The sequence below is a fragment of the Gymnoscopelus braueri genome (genome assembly GCF_963280865.1).
Source record: "Gymnoscopelus braueri genome assembly, chromosome: 1".
Classification (NCBI taxonomy): domain Eukaryota; kingdom Metazoa; phylum Chordata; class Actinopteri; order Myctophiformes; family Myctophidae; genus Gymnoscopelus; species Gymnoscopelus braueri.
In genome coordinates, this window is record NC_137603.1 from 25,118,837 (window position 1) to 25,142,018 (window position 23,182).

A 23,182-nucleotide genomic window follows, 5' to 3' on the forward strand; every position below is an offset into this window, starting at 1 on the left:
GCCTTCACGTTCTCTGCCTTGAGAATTTGCTGAGACTTGAACTACATTTAAAATGTGATATGTGTGTTTGCTTCTTTTAATGTCAGGCTTGCGTGTTGCCCCAGAATCCCAGAACAATCACAACCACAAACATTAAGGGAGTGGAAGTAAAGATTCACAAAGAGTAACAACATATTCTCAAATAAGCCTACCCTACACTATCTGTGTATGCTTATGTTGGACTATATATAGTAAACCCTGTCCCCTTGTCAAGAACACACTGTTTCACATTGTGTTGACCAATGCCTGTCAACATGGCAGAGTGTAATTTCTTATCTCAGATACATACTGTCTGTAAGGCTTTTTATACTTGCCCCCCCCCCCAACAAAGCTCATCATCACAGTGAAAGTGAACATTCAGCACCAGCAGGGACAAGTGACATCCCTCTCTCTCCCCACAACTGGGTCCTGTGCAGTTTATTTCTGGGGGGGGGGCTGTGATTCCTGCCTTTTCAATCACAGTAAAAAAAAAATATATATATATAGAAGGACTGAGCTAATTAATTCACAAAATGGCTTTGATTGGAATTTAACATAATTCCTTTAAAAAAAATGAACAGTTCTGACGAGCTTGATGGAAGTGCCCTAAATTATGCTTTGTTGCGCGATGGTGTCGCGTGCCGAGAACGGACGAGAAGGATAGCCGATCTACAAGCTCACAACGCGTCACATCCGCGACTCGTTGTGAGCTTGAGATCGGCTATTCTTGGCAGCGTTGCCATGTCTGCTTATTATAAGCAACTTTGGGCTTGTTTTTCTGTAAAGTTGCTTGTAAATATTGGTTGATTGATTGATGTACTTTATTTAGTAAGACATGAGAACATCAGTACATGGAAGTACAAATTCACAATACAAGGTCTACTAAACTGGGAGTCTCGTTAAGCACTAAGCTTGTTTAAGATGAGATCCCCATGCACACAAATCATGATGAAAATGATTAGTTGGTGGTAGTTGCAGTTTTTTGTACTTGTTTCTGACGTGTAGTTGCTTATTTGGGCTTGTTTCCTAATGTTGGTTAAACCAGCAGTTCTCAAACATTTTCAAGTCAAGAACCCTGAAATTCTGTCTGTGGACTGCACTGGACCCCCATCTGAATTTTTTTAATGCTAGACCCCATACAAGATTTGTATTGGAAAAATGTAACAGAAATAGATCTGCTATTTTCTAGCTTTTTTAAAATACTTATGTGGCTGCTTCTTTGGGGGCTTGTTTTCATAGACCTGGTTGCGTATTTCTCTCGCAAAATCTGGCAACCCTGCCGGAGACACCGTTGCGCGGCGAAGCATATAAGCGGGCTTTTTCCAACGGCGGTGTGTCCCTGTTTTTTTTCCCTCGTTCCATACCCCCCCCCTATTCCATGCGGAATGGTCTGGCCCAGACAGACATGTCACGTTCGCCGCTCAGAGAGGCGAGAACAGGGAGAAGAGAGGAGTACACAAACCCGCTGCCATTGCAGTTTACACACCAAGTGATGTCTAGTACTCTTCCCTAAGTTTTTCAACCTGTAATTACACACCAGGATAACGTTTATTATCGGCCTTAATTCACACTGAACAACCTTTCTTCGACGTGTGCTATGTATGTGGAGTAAAAAAAAAAAAGTTTCGGCGAGGACTGAAAAAGAGACCCGAAGATAAAGATAATGAACTTTGGACTTTCCACACGCCTTTTCGTGTCATGTTTCCCGTCGTCGTCGTCGTCCTGGATAGAATAAAATAACAAGCAGCCCGGCGGCGTGGCGGAGCGGCGGGGCGACGGGCTTCAGCTGGGCGACATTCACTGGAAGGAATTTTTGCTGCACTTTTTTTTTTATCCGAGTGATAAAAAAAACTTAAAAACTTGCTTACTTTTTGAAGCCGAGCAAGAGCGTAAAAAATGTCTGCCAAAGCTCCAAACAAGGTGGGTTCGGCTGGCGAAACGTAATACTGTTTTTAGTACTAGGCTGGAGTGTTTTCATTAAAATGTCTGTTCGGTGTGAATGGGAAGAGATGCGTTGTTGTGACTTAACTTTTTTTATCTTCCGACATCACCAATGCCACTGGAAGGGGAGGGGGGGGCTCTCTTTCTGAATGGTAGACCCAACAGGCTATGCTTTAAGTCTGCATTTTATGCTTTCAATTAATGGTGTTACTTAATGGTCGCCATTAGTGACGGTTCAGTAGACTGTAAATCAACTATAAAGTGTGCTTGGTAATTATGCTTGTAAGAAGAGCTCAGAACGAAGAGTCAGTCTCTACCTGTTGATGTCAGGGGGTATGCCTCATTTACACTCCCTAGTACGACGGTGTCGCTTGCCAAAAAAAAAGAACAGATCTACAAGCTAACAACGCGCAGTAGCTTGTAGATCTGTTCTTTTTTTTTTGGTCAAGCGACACGCTACTTTGTAACAACTGTGCATGCATGGGGGAAAAAAGCCTGTTGAAAGTGCTGCACCGTTTCTTTTGCGTTTGTTTGTTTGTTGTTTGCTGCTGCTACTTGTGTTTGTGCACACTGTCGTCCCTCATAAAGCAAGCCGTGCTGCACCGCGCTGTGCCGGGTAGAATGGTAGACAACAAGCCTGCAGGGTTTGGACTGAACTGGGTCAGGTCAGGTGTGTGTACTGTAGAGATAAACGGACGGAAAGACATGTCACGAACACATCAAACCTCTGGACTTTGTTAACTGCGACTTCCATATATGTGTTGCAATATTATTATTATTAATCATCATAATAAATATAATGTTTGGGTTCTAGAAAACATGATCAGTTTTCTAATCTAAAAGGCATGATGATGGTGGTAGAGCCTGTTTGCCGTTTGATGTCATGGTAATGAAGGAGAGCAAGAGGGCATTTTGGGGAAGTGCTTTTTAATTAGGTCATCCTCGTATTAGAGCAGCTACACTACATATTTTAACAATGTAAATATTATGCGAGATTGTAATTTCCACCTAGCTGTCGAGCATTTTTGTTTGACAAGTCAGGAATGTATTTGCTTGTGTATTTAACTATGAGGTTGTGATATTCTGGTTTGGTCGGTTGTGCCAGTTCAGACGAAACCACCATTGTCCTGACAGCGGGTGATGTTATGATTTAAAGTAAACACGTTAGTTATAGTAGCAATGACCTGCAACGCTGAAAGAAAAATAATAAATACATACATTGTCAATGTGAACTTAGAGATAGTTCGTGATAGTCTGAAGGTGAAACCACAGAAAAGAACAATTTATGTAGACTATTTATTTTATTGTGAAATGTTTGCCCTCTTTCCACGTGGGTCCAACATTGTTGTTCTGTGCTATGGGTCAGTCAACAACCGTTTTCAGACCAAAGAAAATACTCTTTAGTCGATTGAATTGGCTAACATGGGCACATGCATATTTATGTTTAGATGTATTTAATGTTTGGTCTGAGAGTTACCTTTTACACAGCAGACTTGGGGACTGTTATTCAGGGGTGACTGGTTGATTAGCTAACTGCTCTGAGACAAGAGAGCACATTAAGCATCCTAGCCCACTCCTGCCTCTAACTGGCCCTACAGAGACACCCTAACTAGATTCTGTGGAAATAAAACCCATCATGCATGCAGCTTTCCTATGGGTGTTGTCAGAAATAATATATGAAATGCATACCACTTGCATTTGTCTACTTTCTGTGGTGTGTCATTCACACAGCTCATGTAATAACTTCTAGTTCTACCTGATAACATGCATACCAGCAATATGAGTCACATGACCGTAAGACTCTTCCTGGAAAATAAGACAATTTGTGGCTGTGCTGTCCTAATGTTTCATAGGTCAAGAATGCTATTCTAGTGCTATACTATAGATGACTCATACTCTGCCTTGGGTTTAGAGCGGATGACTGTAAGCTTACTATATAATAATGTCATGTTTCAGCAACATCATGAATGTGAATTCACAACATCAACTTTCTTTTCAAGTAATGAAAGTTACAGTTTTCCTTTTTTTACTGTTTTTCAATAACAGCCACGTTGTGCAGCAGTTAGAAACCCTGATGCTAATTGTTATTTGGGGGAGTGCTCTTGTGAAAAAGGGGACTCTCTAGGGCTAGGCAAAGCCTTTTACTTGGTGCCACAGATCCTGGGTGAACCCCAAGAAAGGGGAGTGTGAAGAACAGCCTTGCTGGTTGCCAATGTCTCTAGGGTCGTTTGAAACCACATTAATCCTCTGGATGCCACTTGCATTAAAATAAGGACATTAACTCTTCCGCACGACATTTAATGTCTTCATTCCTCCTTTCAGGCTTTGATTCACTCTTGTTTTAGGAATGCATTTGCAAAGACAGAAGAAGACATGATTTGTAGCATAAGTACCACCTCCAGCCTTTACAGCGGGCCTATGTGCGCTCAGGGAAAAATGTTTGTATGCCCAGTGCCCACTCACTGCAAATTCAGTGTCACTTTAACTCTGAGAGTGTAAAAATGGGCCCATGAGGGTTTTAAATTAACAGAATTAAATTAACACTGAGGATTTTGCAGTGCTCCTCTTCTGCTCTCCTTATTTTAGATGGAGAAGGTTCTATTAATTAGGGAGATGAACAGCGAGCCCAAAGCAGCCACTGTTTTTGCTTTGGTGATTACACATCTCCTATTAACATCAATGAAGGCGGGAGATGTAATTAGAGGACTGAGTGCTAAGAGATGAGAGGAGAGGTGATGCGTTTGTTCTGTGTCCTTGGTTACGTGTCTATCTCCCTCTCTCAGAACTCATGTCTGATGAACAGTACAGAACAGATGGTGCTCCTTTAACCACATCAATCCTGGCCTCCCTATTTTGGGCATGTTGTTATGGGCCAAATGTCTCAAGAAAATATTGTAGGCCTATATGGTTAATTTATACATGTTAATACGTCGGTTGCACAGAGAAAATAGCAGCTTTGCAAAGTGCAAGCTCACAACGACAATTTTCTCCTCACTGACTTTGTCAGGAGGGGGCACCTAGTATTTCTTTTTTTTAAGATGAAAGATTTTTAAAGGGCAATTTTACCTATTTTTAGGCAGTTTTTTTTTTTTTAGACTGGACACTGAAGAGAGGCAGGAAACTGAGGGCGTAGAAAGGGAAAGACATGCAACACAGTTTTTCCATCTCAAACCAGGGACAGCGCAGTTGTGTGGTTCACACACTATATCCGGTCATCTGCTGGTGTCTTCAGTCTAGTGTCTTCACTTCATCATAGATTCAGGAAAGACCCCCCAGACCTTTAGTAGAGCAGGCATGAGATAAGAAGCTTGACCATGACTAAAATGGGCAGGAACAGCCTGAGGCCTGTTGGTTCAGGTGGATTTCTACAATTTTGGCCAGTTGGCCAACTTGGCCCTCTCCGGCCTATCTAGATCATGAGCCAATGGCCGTACTGCTTCTCTGGGCCCTACTCCATTTCTTTGTTAGGCTTTGTTAGGCTGCCATTCAGAGAATCAATGTACTGTGGATGTGGATCCATCTACATTTATTTCCTGCCTCTTTATCATGCAACATGTGTCCTTTATTCTGTCACATGGCATCCATCACGCAGGGATGTAAACAGGAGTTGACTTAACCCTTTCAGTGCCATGCTTATTTATGGCAGTTTGGTTCTGAGTGCCACAGCCAAAATTCATTGTAAAAAAAAAGTGCTTAGGAGCCGAGATACAGCCTTTTTCAGTAAGAAGTTAAACAAGAAGTCAATGGAGCAGCAAATCATCATATCTTGGGTTCTGAACCTTAAAAAAAAAAAAAAAAGCGACTTTTTTTTTTCATAAGACGTCATGTGGCACTTACATTGTTACACATAACTCTGGATCTGTGTAGCCTTTGAAGCTTGAAACTGATGTGCTATTTCCACTGTAGAAAACAGAGAATACATTTTCATACATTTCCAAACATTTGAGAAAATAGTGGAAATAGAAGATCTACATTGCTGAATGGGAGTTGGTCAACACCCATATGACTTATAACAGCTGTGTTCATCATGCCATGTTGGGAAAGCTCTGTAGTGTGGTGGTTCTCCTCCTGACCCCTTTCTTCCTGTTCTGCTGTATTTCTGCTGTACTGCAGACTTGGTTAAGATCTCCCAAACACAGTTACATTCTGTCCCAGAGCAGGAACCATTGATTGTACCATTGGATTTTTTTGAGCAGTAGCTCAACCTTAGTCTTTGTGAACCTTGTCAGACTGTTGGGTAGGTCGAAGGGGGGGAAATAGACAGTAAATCCGACTGTCCTGTGCCTTATTTCAGCTTCACAAAAGTCAAGTTAGTTTTAGTTATTATATAGTGCCAGATCAAGACCAGAAACCCAACAATTCCCCCACGAAAAAGCACGCGATGATGGCAGCAAGGAAGAATTCCCCTTTAATGGGAAAAAAACCCAAACAGAACCTGGACAGAGAGACATGGATGTACTGTATAGCAAACAATAACTATAACAGTCCACAGACATAGTCCATGGAAACCCTTGATATGTAGCCGCCGGGGTCTGTAGTCTCAATCCATGGAAGACTGTGAGATGTAAAGCGAAACAAACTCTGGGGAAGAAGTCAAGTTAGTAACATGCATTGATGGGACATGAACACATGCATATAGAGATGGAGAGGAGGAGAGAGGAGCTTGGTGACTTAGGGGAAGTCCCCAGGCAGTATAAACGTATAGCAGCATAACAACTGAAACACGTCAACAGAAGTTGTATAAAATAAATAAGCGAATGTCCCACCCTTTTAATTGAGATCTCAGTATAACAAATGAACATTCGGACGGAAGTGTGGAGCCAGCCCTAGCTTGACTGCAATTTGTATATTGTCATAAAGCTTTTCCAGCAGTTAGCTCCATGTTCTCTCTGTGTCAGTGATGCACTGCAGTGCAGTCACTGTCCTTGTATCCATGTCAGTTTGGAAGTCTGGGACTTAACACATTTGAGCAACTCTGTCATTGCAACAAATTGATGGTGAATGGTATCATTTTGCAACATGTGGTATCTGGTATACAACTTTCAGCTGCGATATGACATATGAGTGCATCTGAAGATGACTGCTTGGCTTTATCGCAGTGCTCCTTCATTGCTTTTTTTTTGCACCTGTGACCTGATATCAGTGTTGATAAGTGTTGGGATAACTTGGGAATGCATCTGTGGCAAAAAATCTGTTGTAGTAAGTATAGGCAGTGTGTACACAGTCGTGACGGGTCTTCAGTTGTAGTGGGGTGCTCAGTCGGTCACCTGTCAGTAGCAGTGGGGTGGCAGAGAGAGGGGTAGAGCTCTCTGGTTGTCTGTGTAGCCTTGCAAGGAGGAGGTCAGGGAAGGAGACCTTGCAAATCACAATGGAGGTAATGCTTGTTGTAAATGTATTTTGTTTGCAGTGTATACATTACGTAGACCGTATGGTGTATTGCTACTGCTTGCTGCATGTTCGCTCAAAATGCAGATGTGGGTAAGTGTTTGTGTGTGACTGTGCATGCGTGTCCCGTTTGTGTGTGTGTGTGCGTCTCAAACACCATAAGATGTTCACTGGAAAGACCATATGGTGTAGTGTGTATGTGCCCACTTTATTAGCTGTCAGATTTTCTCTGATAGCATTATTACTAAGCGTGATATGCTGTATATTTCACTTACCAATATCATTAGCGCTTAATCCTGCTTTTCTCTAAGACGAAGTCCTTTATAAAGGTCTGTAAAGTTCAATTGATGCAACAGGTGATATTCTAATATACGTAGGTTTCACTTTAGCTTTCACCGTCGCAATCCCGATTGCTCATTCTCCAACTAAATCATAGGAAAATAGATATACAGGATAGATAGATTGACCAGGTTATCAATTGAACATGATGACGATGAAGTTTGATTACTTCAGATTGTGGAGTATGTGCCCAATGTGCTGAGGAGCCTACTTGAACAGAAATTACAGGCCAGTGAGGCCACTGTGCCACCTTTTCTCATCATTCTAGCTCTTGATAATATATTGCTCATTAGTTGTCAGTCACCTAAGTCCCTTACTGTGCAGTGTGTTTTGCTAAGATTTCTGAAATGATTACCGGTAGAATTCATACAGATGTTACAGTATAAGCATGCGCATGTTTGTTGTAAAGCAAACGTCAAGCTAAAAGTGCAGTGTGTAGAGAGACCTGCATTTAGTGCATTTTTCACACCTTTCACCCAACTAATCTCTCACAAATCTAATCTTTCACAAAACAGGGCAGTAATTTCAACAACTGTCAATTAAGCTGTCTATAGTTGCTGTTTGATTTATTTGTGTTGCTGAAAAAGCAACAATTCATACGTCATATTTGAGAGCTAGATAAAAAACTATGTGCAGTTTGTTTTGTATCACACATTTTTAACGGCCAATTGAATTCTAGTCGGTCAGTGGCCTGTAAATACCAGCCAAAGGAAACATTAAGGTCCAGGGAGGGAGTAGTGGGGGCAATATCGCATATTATTCTAAAAGTAAGTCTATGCCCAGGGCAGGCAAGTAAAAGAGAGGACAAAAAAGGAAGCTAACTTCAGTAATTGTTCATATTTTTCAGAAAAGGGAAGCTGACCGTGTGCGATAACAAAAAGATCTCCTTGTTATTGAAATGTGGTCTGCTTTCAGAATTGAGATGATGAGGGCAGAAGGTAGAAAGCAGCTGTTTTTATTTTGAGTCCACCAGAGGACCTAGAAGGGATTTGGATATCAAGGCTGTCTGACCTGCTTATCCTTTCATCTCTGCAAGGAATTCCAGGACAGAACCGACCAGCAGGAGGTCGGCGGATGGAGCTGAGAGAAAATAGAAAATACCTTTTTTGAATGGGAAGAGTGGGGGGGGGGGGGGGGGGGGCAGAGGAGGCATGGTGAAATGGAGGAAGGAGGGGTTGGGAGGGAGAGATGCAGTGGCTTTAATCAGAATCACATGGTGGATCTTAAAGAGACCTGCTCTCACCCGTAATCACAGCATTATTGCTCAGTGAGTCGCTGGAGCTTTGTCACTGTCTGTGGCACACACACACAGAACCCCTCATTTTCAAAGAACTTGTCTAGAGAGTTGAGTTTGAGATATTGCCATATAGGCCTGTTATACCATTGGTGCAGTAGATATCGTATCAAGTCCTCAAGAATTCAGATTCAAATTAATGATCTTAAAAGCCCCCCTCCAGGCAATTGTCCTTGGCTACTAATTATCACCCTCATGTTCTCGCTAAACTGGGTACACTTATGATTTCACATTGTATACCTCTATAACAACCAGACAGTCTAGGGAAGGGGTTTTTGACTGATTGTGAAACAGGTACCACCACCCTGACTAAGAATCAACCTGGAGATCGCTGTTGTGTGGGTGGGGATACGGGCTAAGATGAGATTGTTCTTGTGTTGCTCAGAGTTGTCTATTCTTGGCATGGTGGTGGACAAGGACCTAGTCTCATGTCATTTTCTGGGTCCAGCATAGCCCGTAGTTGCGAAAGGTAAAAAACACTTTGCTTTTACTTTAAGCTCTGGGAATTCTGCCTGACAACTCATCCAGAACGTCACAAAGGGACTGTGTTTCATACATGTGCCTCTTGACAGACGGAGCCCATGGACCACCAGTTTAAAACCCTTGGTGTAGGTGGACTTTCAGGAAGGTGTACAAAAGGAAAGTGAAAGTAAAAACAGCAACATCTCAAGGCATAGTTTGCTCTAGCCTGGTAAACCCTCCCTCCGGAAAATCTCATTTCCATTTGATTTCAGGAAGGAGTCTGGCCTGAAGGCTTGTATGGGCGTTTCTAGCGCATTACCAAAAAAACTAGCCTATCAGCGTTGTCGCTCATCGCTCTGTGATTGACAGCGAAATTTGGCCAATCAGGTGGCGAGTTCGAGTGAGCCCGAATGGCACCGAGTGCAGCCTGAATGCAGCCGACAAAACACGAACGGCAGCCATCTTTTCTGTGCGCTATTTTCTCCGCTGTTTTTTTACTTAAAAAAGCTCTCAAACTTCTATTTTGAGGCACGGAATTTACCTATAAGATATCGTTTGGATAGAATTTAGTTGTTTAACTTCATATATGTGGTCAATCAATCATGACAGAGCCTATTTAAAAATTAAAATTAAAGAACCGGCAGGGGCGGGCAGTGACACGCATGTATCCGAATAAGGCAACCTATTTTGGGCATGGCCGTCTCAAAAGTCCCGTTGCGTCACATTAGTCTGGAAGTGGTCAAAATGCACTGGCTGAAGTGGGAAACAGCTGATTGGCTGAAGGGGTTGTCAGTCAACGGTATTACTCCCGCCCAACTCCAGCCCACAGCCAAAATTGCAGAATGGGCGATCATGCCAGACTCACTCCTGAAATAAATTACAAATGAGATTTTCCGGGGGGAGGGTTTACCAGGCTAAGTTTGCTCTCCTTCACAATCACATACAGTATGTAATCAAATTCCGTCCAAAACGTTAGAGCCTAGATTTAACAAACCAACTAGAAAAGTTGTAAGCAATGGTCTTGTTGGTCTATGGAGGGGGGCTTTAAATCTCAATGTGCCACAGTGTTTTCTTTTTTTCTTTTGTGAAGAAGTTTGCTGACAAGCTCAATAACCTCTAGCAATGAGGTCAGTAATGGTAGGGATACCCTCACGCCATTACCATGTCCTACTTGTCTGTGTGCCATCATGGCTCCGGTCTGGAGCTGGAGAAGAACACTGTATTGTTGAAGTCTTCACTCTCACAGTAGTAGTCTATTATTGATAAACTTATGATGAGTTTATTTTTTCTTCTTCTTTGCAATGATATATTGGATGTGGACTGATCAGTGAAATGGAGAAGGAGGTGTGTGACACTGTTACTTGCTTTACCGTTGTTTCAAAGAAGTAGCCAGACCAACCAAGCTAGGACAGCCTTCCATCATTTTTGGCATGGCAGGTTGCTGCAGGGATTTATCAACCCCACTACACAGGCACAAGGGATTTGATGCGAACGCATATGTGTGCGTGCAGAGAGAGAGGGAGAGAGAGAGAGAGAGAGAGAATGTGGCAGCGGTGGCTCAGCTGAGCTAGGAAGAGATTCATCCCAAGGCATGTTATGTGACCTCTCTCTCTCACACATTTCATTTGGTTGACAGGGATGCGTATCCCGATGACATAAAGATGGCATGCTACAGTTATATGCCATATATATATATACCAAATAATGTTATAAAATTATGCAAAACCCAAGAGTGGAGTTTTCATACAATTGGAGGCTTTCAATGTATGTAGCTACAGCATGAGCCATAAATAGAGAGCGGGGGGGGGGGGGGGGCATTATACACATGATTTGTTCATTCGTTTTTCAGGACTTGTTCTCTCTGACTTTTGATTGACTCATTATATATTTCCCTATCAAAACAGAACAATTTGTCTCCATCTAACATAAAAGCAGTGATGGTTTGACTTTCTGTTTTTTTGGTCATTATTTTTAAGTCAGATATACAGTACAGGCTGTCTGTATTTCTCACATTGTCCCTGATGTTGGGAACAGAGAGGTAAAGACTTTCAACCTGGCGTCCCTATTTGGGTGTGATTCAGACTGGGAAGAGATTCATCCCTTTTGAACATTTTCAAAAGTATATATATATGTATATACTTCTGTGTACTGTCATGCAGCCTTTTAAAGGCTGCATGACAGTACACATGAAAGTGGTGTAATTTTATTTTCTGAAAGTACCTGACTGTTCTGGCTGTTCTATTATTTGCCTTTATCCATTTAGTTATTCTATAGGCATTACTGGTTATTATTTATCAAACGTATGTACATATTTTGTGAATGCACCAGTAGTCATTCCCACAATATTGTCACAATATTAATATCAAGTCACAAATGTTGTGGTATTTTGTCCAGATCGCCTAGCTGTAGTTGTTCTCATGTCTTCAGTACAGACACACCTGCTAAAAACCGATCGCTCACTCACTCACTCTCCCTCTCCGTCCTATGTAAAGGAGGCACTTGGTGTTGAGTTGTAGTTTGTCCTGCTCCCACTCATGACACTCCTTTCCCAGTAACCTATTTCCCAGTGTTATCTTGTTAAAGATAACGATGCCATTTGCTAATTGCGTCCACCATAAACAACTCTATGACATCTCTTCCTCAAGCTCTCTGTTTGTTTTCTGTCTTTCTGTCTCTCCGTTACCTAAACCCCTGGAGGGTTAGAGCTGCATGTTGTTTACAGTTTTCTCATGAGAATTGCGATTAGCACTGCAGGTCCTAAACCTGTCTATTTCGTCGCAAATTTGTTTGGTCTGACTCTGCACTTGCCCTTTACAAATGTTATGCAATAACAATTGCATTCTTATGCTTATTAACTCATGTCAAAGAAAGTGACATCACATATAAGGCAATACTAATACTGTCAAGTGGAATGTAGGCTTATTCCCTCCGAGGGGGGAAAAAGTTGAGAATGCTGGTTGTTTCCTTAATTCCAGTATCTTTTTTTATATTTATCTGTCCTCAGTGATGTGTGGGGTGGCAGTGTGACTCAGGAGCAGTTAACTTTACCGTTTGGGAACCGTAAGGTTCCCGGATCGATCCCAAGCTCTTGCTGGATTCATATTGATGTCCTTGAGCAAAACACTGAACCCCTTACTGCTCCCTTTGAGGGTGGTACCTTGCATCGTTGTTGCCTCTCAGTCTGGGTGAATGTAATGTACTGTACATTGTAAAGCGGATGCAGACCAATACTGCAGTACATGCAATTCATGTAAACCTCGTCTTCCTGATAACTGATATAACTGATAACACACAGGGAGGCTCTCCCATCAACAACTGATTGAATGCACAACCAGGGTTTATTTTATTGGCCCTGCCGTCAACTTAACCATTCCTCTGAAAACAAAGCTTCAGCAGTGAGTGTTCATATGCTCTGGGATAAAGGATTGGATTTTTCTCGACTTAAATATTGTAATTAGTTCATTTGCCAGTCTCAATGGTTGACACTTGTGAGTTAGGGCGAGCAGTGCTTTGTAGATGACATTTATGTATGATCTTGTCCTTAATGTGCATCTCATAAAAGTATGCTTAGACCCCCGCCCCACTTTGGCTCTCATCTCACGGCCAATGGTAATTGCATAGCCAGTTAAGTGGTGGGAACATGACTGTTCCACCAGAAACTCATTAATTCACTATAGATGCTGGCCCACAACATGTCTATTGTGGCAGAGTCCTCAGAAGGCTTGGGAATGCTGTGGAGTGGGCTTGGCCTCTTGTTTTAGTTGCACCATGTGACTCTGCCGGGATATGTGCTGTGGCTCAGAATTGCGCAGTGTGAAAGATTATGAGCAACTTAAAATTTGAAAGGCATGTTATTGTTTTTCTCCCCGCCCCCCCAGAATGTCAAAACCACCTCACCCAAAATTAACTCTTTCACTGTCTAGTACACATATTTAGACACTGAAACTGTATCTCTTGCAAAATATTTTAGATTATACAATGTCTTTGTTTTTGTTCTTTTTGCCGTGTGACTAACCGAAATCTGTTGCTATTGTTGGCTAGTGTTGGTTTATTCTTTCTGATGTCAGGGGGGGCAGACAAACATCGTCATGGACCCCCTGCTGAATGTTCCCTTTGTTTAACACATCTGTGTGTGTACTGGCATGCTCTCTCTCAAGTGCTTTAGCGTGTTTCGTTGCTGTCGATCCCAGCTCAAGTGTGATATGGAGCTCTTTACTTGCACGTTGTGTTTTGGTTTAGTTGCTGTCATTGACACACCCACTGCACTTTTAGCTGATTGCTGCTAGGCAAGCAACAGCCTCTCCAACCTTCAGAGATTGACCTGATCTGTAGCCAGATCACTATGACTTTAAAAACAAACAAACACACATGGGCGGTTGTGGTTTGGATTTTCCTCAGTGAAATAACTGCATTCACTTCAAGTCACTTGAGCTGAGCTGTGCTGTGTTCGTGCTCCCATTATATGCACTGTTTTCAAAACGGTGAGGAAATGAGAAGCAATATATTGACAGAGATAAACAGAGGGAGAGATTAGAAACAGAGAGAGAGAGAGAGAGCGCCAAAGGGTGGAGAGAGAGAAAGCGAGGGAAACACTTTGGAATGAGAAACGGGCTGTGAGAGAGACAGAGAGTTGGGTTTTGTCTCCTTATCAGCACATTCCTCTTGAGTGTGTGTGTGTGTGTGTGTGTGTGTGTGTGTGTGTGTGTGTGTGTGTGTGTGTGTGTGTGTGTGTGTGTGTGTGTGTGTGTGTGTGTGTGTGTGTGTGTGTGTGTGTGTGTGTGTGTGTGTGTGTGTGTGTGTGTGTGTGTGTGTGTGTGTGTGTGTGTGTGTGTGTGTGTGTGTGTGTGTTGGAGGGGGTGGGTGATAGTAGTAGTGTGAGTACTGATAGCTATGTGTCCACTGATTGGATAAAATCCAAACGTTCCTACAGTGGAAGTATCTGTTTACTGTCCTGACCACCTTGGCCTGTACATTAAAGACCCAAAACACAGACGGAAGAGTAAGAGTGTGTGTATTTATGTAGCAGGGTAGCCCTGCATGTAGTGTAGAAATGTAATATCCCCCTTGACCAGAGGGTAGTCCTGTTTTGCTGAGCCATACATGTCCAGGTTTACCATGCAGGAGAACTGGGCTTGAATCCAGGTGGTTAGGCGCGCGCACACACACACCCTACTACAGTATTTAGAGTTATTAACTCCATATGTCTTACAACCTTTGCATAAATGCACATTCTAAACTCACCATTATTAGTACATTCCCACGAGAATATATTGATGCCATCCAGCTAAAGTATTAAACGCCCTACTATTATCCTACTATTAAATGAGCAAAACTGTCAGACTCATCCATTTTTCTACTCGGAGGGTTGAAGAATTGGTCTAAATTTGCACATGGGCACTGACCAATTCTTATGCAGGGTACGAGGAAGCACATTCTCCACTTTTCACATATCGTTGCTGTCGGGTGGAAACCTTGTATGTCAAAAACTGTTACTTTTCAGAAAAAGGAAAACAGAACCAGTGTTCCAATGGATCCAATGTAGTTATTATTTAGTCACAAGCTCTTAATACTTTTCATTGGTTCAATATTTCTAAAACACACACAACTTTTTTTTACTTCTATCCTATATTAAAATTGGCTAATGGGAGGGCGGGCGAGCCGGCAGGCAGGCGGACCTCTGACGTCACTCTAACTCAGCCATAACCATATGAGGAGTTCCCAATGCAGCTACGCCCAAATATAGAGTGTGTTGTCTAACCTCAATGTGTCGTCTTGGCATCAGCCGCAAACAAATCATTTGGCTTCATTTATGGGCACAAAAGGGGGTATGCCCATGTATGATCATACACTGATGATGACTTAAGCAATCTCCATATATGGGCATAAAAGAGACAAAGACAAAAGTTGTCCAGAGCCACAGATCCAACCGCTATGCCCATATATGGTCATGTGCATACATATGGGACCAACCGACTTGAAACTCGGCGCGTGCAGCAGCAAGGACTCGAGGGAGTGTGTTGCCCGACGCCGAGTAGTTCGGATATTTGGATGTTCAGTTCAGTCCAGAACCACCGATCCAACCGATATGCCCATCTATGGGCATTCCAATATATGGGCATATACTGATGACATCAGGGATCCCCATATATGGGGACAAGGACTGACAGATACAGATATCTCCTTATATGGGCATAAAAGGGACACAGACAGACGGGTACAATGGGTACTCTGACAAAGCCCCCAACTATGACTCAGATGTGCACAAGATCTACAAGGTCACCCGGCCAGACAGCCACAATATGTAAGAATGGATCAGAATTTTCGCTACAGACGATGGGCTCTGTAGTCGCAGTCCAGGCTCAGGCGGATGGTGGGTGGAAGCCACAAAGTCTCATTTCAATCAAACTATGTGGGAATTAAAGTTGGACTCCAACCAAGAAGTTGCTACTCGGTGGCCTCGACACTGTTCTTGTCTCTCCAGAGGATGGCATTCCCACCAGATATACACTGCACACGACATGCTAGCCTATAGCTTATCTTAGCTGTGTGTGTGTGTGTGTGTGTGTGTGTGTGTGGGTCAGTGGACAGCCCTGCTGCACATCAGCCCTGTGGAGCTACACTGCTTAGCGGAAATAATCCTCATTTTACAGGGCCAGCACCTGATCCCAAAGACCCCTGATGAGGCTGACTCCACATGAGTGATTATACCATGTCCTTCATGGTTGGGTCACCTACAGAACCACCGGGCCCTTATTTCATACAGAGAAGGCCATGCTGCTGTTGTTAACTGTTAACCTATGATTTGTTTCATAGGGACCGTTTTCGGCATGTTGTAAAGTGACATTACTCATCAGAAAATCACTGACGGGTTACAGTAGCCATCCCAATATCAACTATGACCCGGAGTTCTCAAATCATGCCATGTGGATCAAATGACTAGCCAGCAGTGGGTATAGTAGTATGACGGACTGTTAAGGACAGACCGTATGTTTGTGGATTTTTGTGATTTATTGCAGACAGTGATGGCACTAAATATCCTTACAGCCCTTGCTCTGACCGTCATTTCTACCAGCATGGCTTTTTGAGATGATTAACAATTCAAAACTCATCGCTGCTGCAATGGAGGTCGAAAATAAAGTAACTTCCACCGAACGTAGATTGTGTAGGTCACCAGCGCTCAGATTTCACATTGTCAGAATGAAAAGTCTTCAGTTTTCTCTCCGCCAGAGTTGAGCCATCTTAAATAAAAACCTTTTGGTAGATGCTAATATGTTTTATAACACGTTTTATATATTGGTCAACGCAGGTCTTATTTTGAAGTCCTCCTACCGGAAGGCTGATTTCTTACTTGACACTAGATTGAGACTCTGGATTAAGAGATTGTGGTTAGAACTTGTCTTCCTTCATGAGACGGCAGCAAACGGTTCAGATTAACATTTTAATCCAAAATCCCGGATTATAGGTTTTGTATTTATTTTATTGCCAGACTCACTATTATAGCAACGACTGTGTACCAAATAGTGGTGTGTGTGTGTGAGCAATGACTGTGTAACAAATAGTGGTGTGTGTGTGTGTGTGTGTGAGCAATGACTGTGTAACAAATAGTGGTGTGTGTGTGTGTGTGAGCAATGACTGTGTACCAAATAGTTGCGTGTGTGTTGAGGGTTTGTCAGGGTCAGTAGTGGACAACGCACTGCTGTATTTAAATCAGAAATGTCAAAAATAATAAATTCTAGATCTACAAGCTCACAACGGTGCGACATGTTGTGAACTTGTTGTACAGCTATTTTCACTTTGTAAGTTTGGGTCCCAACTCCAAGAGTCCTTTGACTCCCTTCCTAGAAATGTACAATATTTCTATTTGAAATGTAGCAAAGTGAAAGTCATGAGCTTGTTAATTTTTTTTAATGAATACAGTAAGTAAATGTACTTAGTTACTGTCCACCACTGCTCAGGGTTCTGTATGACAGAGCTGATGTTTGACACTAATTGATCTCAGCGTTTTGGATTGGTCAGCACATCATTGCTGACCCATGCCCTGTTGCATCATCATCATCATCTGTCTATTGGCTAGTTTCCATGCTCTGCAATGCACACACTTGTGTGTGCGTGCCCCCCCCCCCCCATGTGCGTGCGTGCGTGCGTGCCACACACACCCCCACACACACACACACACACACACACACACACACACACACACACACAGCTCCCTCCCTGTCTTTCTATTACAATTATACACTGGTCAACAACTGGCTGCAGTGCCCTGAAGGTCATGATGAAGGTATTTCGGTACTGTTAGGTTAGTAGCCATGTACATAGCATCACATGGCACAGCAGCACATGCTAATTCGGGAAATGAACAGAATGTGAAAGCTTGCATGACTGGTTTTCATGTCGTTACATGTGTTGGCTGATGAGTGCTTGCCTTGCAGACACTTAACTTAATGTGTATGTATGTGTGCAGAACCAGAATGCCAATGCAACATTGCTTTCTGGCTTGCATAATTTCTCTCTTCTGGGATCCATCCAACAAGATATACTGTATATAGTTGCCATGGATATAATAACCCCATTGACGTGGAATGTGCATGGTAGTGGTAATGTAGGTGTTTCCCATTCATTCCACTGTTGATCCCTTGTAATTGGCTAGGCACACTGTGGTCTTGGTTATGAAACTCTCCTTCTCCTCCTACCACCTCCCGATCCAGTGTGCATCTGTTAATGGAAGAAATGCCATAACCAGTTCCTGTGCCTCTTCTCCAGTTATGTCATTCTGTCATTCTCTCCAAGTGGGTGGGGTATCCTGAGAATGACATAAGAGCAAAATGGCCACCGTGTGAATTTGGTCAATGCTGTGGTGGGTCAGAAACACTGGTCTGCTGCTAGCTGGCATCTGCTATAGTGTAAAGACTTTATCTTGGCTGAAATGAGTATGTGGAATGCCAGCAGCACTGTCCTACCAGACATCTGGGATGTGTCTAGTGTGTGTGTCTGCTTGTCTGTCTGTGTGTGTGTGTGTGTGTGTGCGTGCTCATGTATGCACATTGTGCGTGCGCGTGTGTGTGATTATGTCTGTAAAAACCAAGCTGTCCCAGGTGTTTATTCCGGTGGTTTGACCCCAGTACACCAGAGTGAGTCATGGGAGCTGCAATCAGAGCACTGTAGCGAGAGCCCACTGCTCCTCTGAATCACACTGTTAAAGGATTAGTGTATTAAAATTGATTTTTACGTGTGTGCTATTGTGCATGCATGTTAGTCTATCCTTTTCTCTCGTGCTTAATACACTTTTCGACACGTAAGCCAAACCTTGGACATCAAACCAGTTCATTGGGGACACAATTGCTGTCCCCAATTTAATTTCACTGCAGTTTGATAGATAAAGAATGTATCTGTTAGGGTTAGGTTAGGGTTGGATCCATAACAGGATATCACGGTTCAGTGGATAACACTATTATCTTATCGTTTTTGTGAGCAGGCATATTATGGAGAACGGAGATGCAAAGACAGGCAAACTAAAATCTCCACCCTCGGTGCTCGTGCTGCAGGGCTCTCTGAGAGGACCATATGGTGCATATTATAGAACAGCTTATTTAATTAATATCATTGTTGGAAAACACCAATCAGGGATTTTCCCTCCCATTGGCTATATACGATTAAATCACCAATCAGAGAACAAGCCTGGTGCAATGATATGCTTACTTGCCGGCTGCTTTAAACAAGCAAAGAAGATTAAAAAACGAAGAAATTGTACATGGCAGACAATAAGGGAGTAAATTAAGTTAAAAAAAAATCAAGTATTTTTAAACATGGAATATAGAACGGATCAAATGTGCAAACATAGGTAGGCAGCTCTCATGGTGAGACAACATGGTTGTGCCTGGCTGCCTGCTAAATTGTGTGTGTGTGTGTGTGTGTGTTTGTGTGAACTGTATGTCCGGTGAATATGACAGGTAAAGAATGGCTCCTCCTCAGGGCAGTTGTGATCTGCTCTGTTACAACAGCGATCTCTTCATGTGTCATTGTTGGATGCAATCTAAAATGCAGTTCACAATTCTCATAACATGTACTCTGGACACAGTCATTAGCCTAGATCAGTGATTCTCAACCTTTTCAGGCCGCGACCCACCCAAATAATATTTGAACTGGGGACCCCCCACTCTGATAATTAATAATAACTTGAAATTGTAGCAGTTGAGGCATTCAATGTAGTTTGACTCGGTTCCACAGATAAATATTGTGAAAATAGCCGATCTACAAGCTCACAACGCCTCGCAGTGCGAGGCGTTGTGAACTTGTAGATCGGCTATTTTCACATTTATTGCCTCTTTCTTATATTATTTGACAATTTGGCCAATGTTTGACCAGTTTTTATAGTATAGTTTGTTGATTACTTTTGATGCAGCAATGGTCTTTTTTATTATTATTATAATTTTTTTAGGTATTTAAAAATGTCTTAAGTCCTTAAATTGTCACTTCACTGTCACCTGGGGACCCCCCAAAAATCATGTGGGGACCCCCCTGCGGCTCCCAACCCACAGGTTGAGAACCACCGGCCTAGATCACAAAATATAATATTTGACCACATGTAATTTACTTCCCCTCAAGATCTTCTTTCAGTTATATTGTGAGTGATGTCATGATACCTTGTTATGTATAATGCTATATGTACCTCCTATCTGACTGAATAATACAATAGTCAGAGAGCTGGTGTGTACATTTCATTACAAGAATCAAGGTTTATTTGTCACTACTCAAACAGGTTACTAACCACCACACTTGCATTTCACTGCTTGTACCTAACCTGTACAAATAAAACTTGTTGATTCTTGGTTATTGATTCATGGACACGAAAACAGCGGGTGAGTGAGTACAGGATGCCTGCATACAGTGACAGTCTATGGACCGCAAGCCTTGACATAGACGACGTGAAACGATCTTAAAGATGAGGTAAACGACATCAAGCAGGAATTGTCGTTTTTCTTCACAGGGACTTTTCTATGGAAGCTAAGGCTATTTCCTGCAAACAGGAAGTTGAGAGTTTTCCTGTGTGTTCCACTGGCTGCTCTTGGTTAGGCCTACTTCCTGCCTGAGACTATCGGACCAGAGCAGACACACTAACCTAAAGCTCTGTCAGGGTTTTACCGTACACTTACACTACTAGTCTAACACCGCTTGTCTACAACGTGAATGACTTAGTAATACTGCAAGGTTTTCATAAAACTTCACATAGGAGTGCTAAGGACCATCACTTGTCGTAGTTAGACAAAGGACCACTGTAGTATTAACTGTACAAAACTCCTCAGAAGTCAGTGTTCCATACCAAATTGGCTCTAAAGCATTTTCTTTTTTTTAAATGCTGGCACATGATGGCAAGAGTCGTCTGGCCTGGCCTCTTACGCCTTTTATCTTCGACTGCCCGTTGTGCACTGCTGCGCCATAGCTTTTGTGTGTTTTGATACACCCACTGCATGAAGCATTTGTTTGGAATGTCTTGTTAGATGTCTGTGGGAGGAAAAGTGGTGAGTAATGCACCACTGGTTGTCAATGTCAACCGTTAGAGACTGAGGAATTGTAGGCCTGCATTGTCACTCGCTCTCCTGCACTTCCTGTTTACTCATGACATCAGACATCATAACATGACCTCATCCTCACCTGTTGTATTTGTTCTTGCTTATTGGAACGACTAGAAAGGTGTGTGTGTGTGTGTGTGTGTGTGTGTGTGTGTGTGTGTGAGAAAGTTTGGACATCGGTTGGACTACTAGAAGTATGTAAGCCCCCTAAGTTGCAATGTGACACAGCTCAGTTTACACATTAATTTATTCCCATTTAATTGTAAATACATTTCTTAGTTCTGACTGTTTTATTTCACACTTGCTTTTGCAATGTAAACGTATGTTTTCTTATGCCAATAAAGCTCCTTTTGAATTGAATTGAAAATGAATGAGAGACAAGACGGAGAAGCCTTGAATGCCAGACCTGTCTGTATGCATCCTAGCTTTCCACAGCAAGTTATTATGATCCATTCAGTCAGGCATTCTGTCAATCAGTCAGTGCAACCTGGAAAACTGGGCTGATCTCAGGCCTTTGAAGGCCCTGAGTGGGCTGTTATGATCCGTACCGGACTGCTAGGCTGGGCTGGGTTGGGCCCAACCAGCCGGGCTGTAGTTTGAACAAAGAGGCCCTGTAGTTTTAGATCATGGCTGTGTGTGTGTTTCCAATACCAACGCCTGCTCATTCTTTCCCAGCACAGAGCCTTGCTGGCCAGAGCTCAACCCTAATGTGAATATATAAATACACCAGCCTATCGACAGTCCACGCACCATCAAGCTCACCATTGTTTTACATTCCTCGTTGACTTGTTGGATAAACTTTTTTTTTTTCTTGTTCATTTTTGCACCAGCAGTTTATTCCTTTCTTCTCTTTTTTTTTTTGCTGTAAGAAAATCAAACGTTGCTTTCATTATACATCATACATTGGTTTTGGCCACCAAAGATGTGCGGAGATCTCCTGTTCGATCTTGTGGAATGTACTTGTAATACTACATCGGATTACTGGGTTCAGTGGGTTGGTCAACCATCAAGAAATGCATGGTGCAGCAGGTTGTAATGCTTTCCTGCATGTGTTAGGGATTTTTCATACTCACAGGTTTCCAGACCTTGAAGATGGTTCACTTGGCTACAAAAAGTCTCCGTGTTTTAAGTGAAGTAGGGTTTTTCCTATGTAGGGAATTTTAGGATGGTTGCATAAGTGAAAATTTGGTCTGCCAAAACGAAAGGTCATATTTGTAGGACACAGAATTTTGAGCATATAATGTAATTCTATGAGCTGTCATTAGCTTGCTTGTTTGTTGCTATTAGATCATTGCCCTGTCGCTAGTTGAGCACATCAGTATTACCATTCAATTATATAATAGTGCCAAATCAAGTTGTCTCTAGACAGTTTACATGTAGAGCAGAGACCCAACGTTTCCCCCCATGAGCAAGCATTTTTGTGCACACAGTTAACTTTGTACCTGCCCCAATCCCTAATACACTAGTTTCCAACCTGCTGCCCCATGTGTTGCCCCAGCTGCTATTGCAGATGCTCCCATCTCCATACCTTTTCTTGTCATGTGTGATTTTCAAAAGACCCGACTCCTCTTTCTCCGGCCTGCTCATACCTCACATTCACTCAGCCTGCATGATAATCAACTGCTGCACACAGTGGTGATTAATTACTATCTTAATCTCATCTGAGATTCAGAGCTTTAGCCTCAGTGGAGTAAACAAACTCACTTCAAAGCTCGAGGGCAGCTGCACACATGCTTACCTGTATACCCTCTCGGTGTTTACCCTTTATGCCATTTACAGTGGAGGTCCGCCACTCCTTGATTTGTGACCGCCGCTGCTTAATTCTTATTTCGCGTTCTGAGCTTGGAGGTGCAAGGCACCGTCGTGTGACGAAGTATAAATTGGGCTGTATTCTGCATGGTCTATGGGTCTCCTGTGAGATGCTCCCCCTAGACTAGGGTAACACCTTTCTATGGGTCACAGATTTCAATAGGCTCGACCGTCGGCTGGAATGTGTTTTGTTATGTTTTACAACTTTGTTGGTGTAGCTTTTCTAAGATGATTTCAGCACGGATTTTGTTTTTCATTAGTAGGATGCATGCCATGGACGCATTGATGGTGAGTAAGTTGAAGCATGTATTTGCAGAATGGCATGTTGCTTCATATTCCTGTCGGTCAATAACTTTGCGCTTAC

General features: G+C 42.6%; 1 protein-coding gene across 13 annotated transcripts in view; it reads left to right on the top strand.

Moving 5' to 3' along the window:
- The window catches only part of tjp1a (tight junction protein 1a), a 137,716-nt gene that overhangs the window by 67,442 nt on the left and 47,092 nt on the right, over window positions 1-23,182 (top strand). Inside the window, exon 1 of one of the 13 annotated variants that reach the window (XM_080435878.1) lies at window positions 1,454-1,938. The exons of the other annotated variants lie outside the window; for them this stretch is intronic. Within the exon in view, the coding sequence (XP_080292004.1) occupies window positions 1,915-1,938 (24 nt within the window). The 5' untranslated portion in view covers window positions 1,454-1,914. Of the gene's footprint in view, window positions 1-1,453; window positions 1,939-23,182 lie in introns of those variants that run through there. 13 annotated transcript variants of the gene reach the window in all.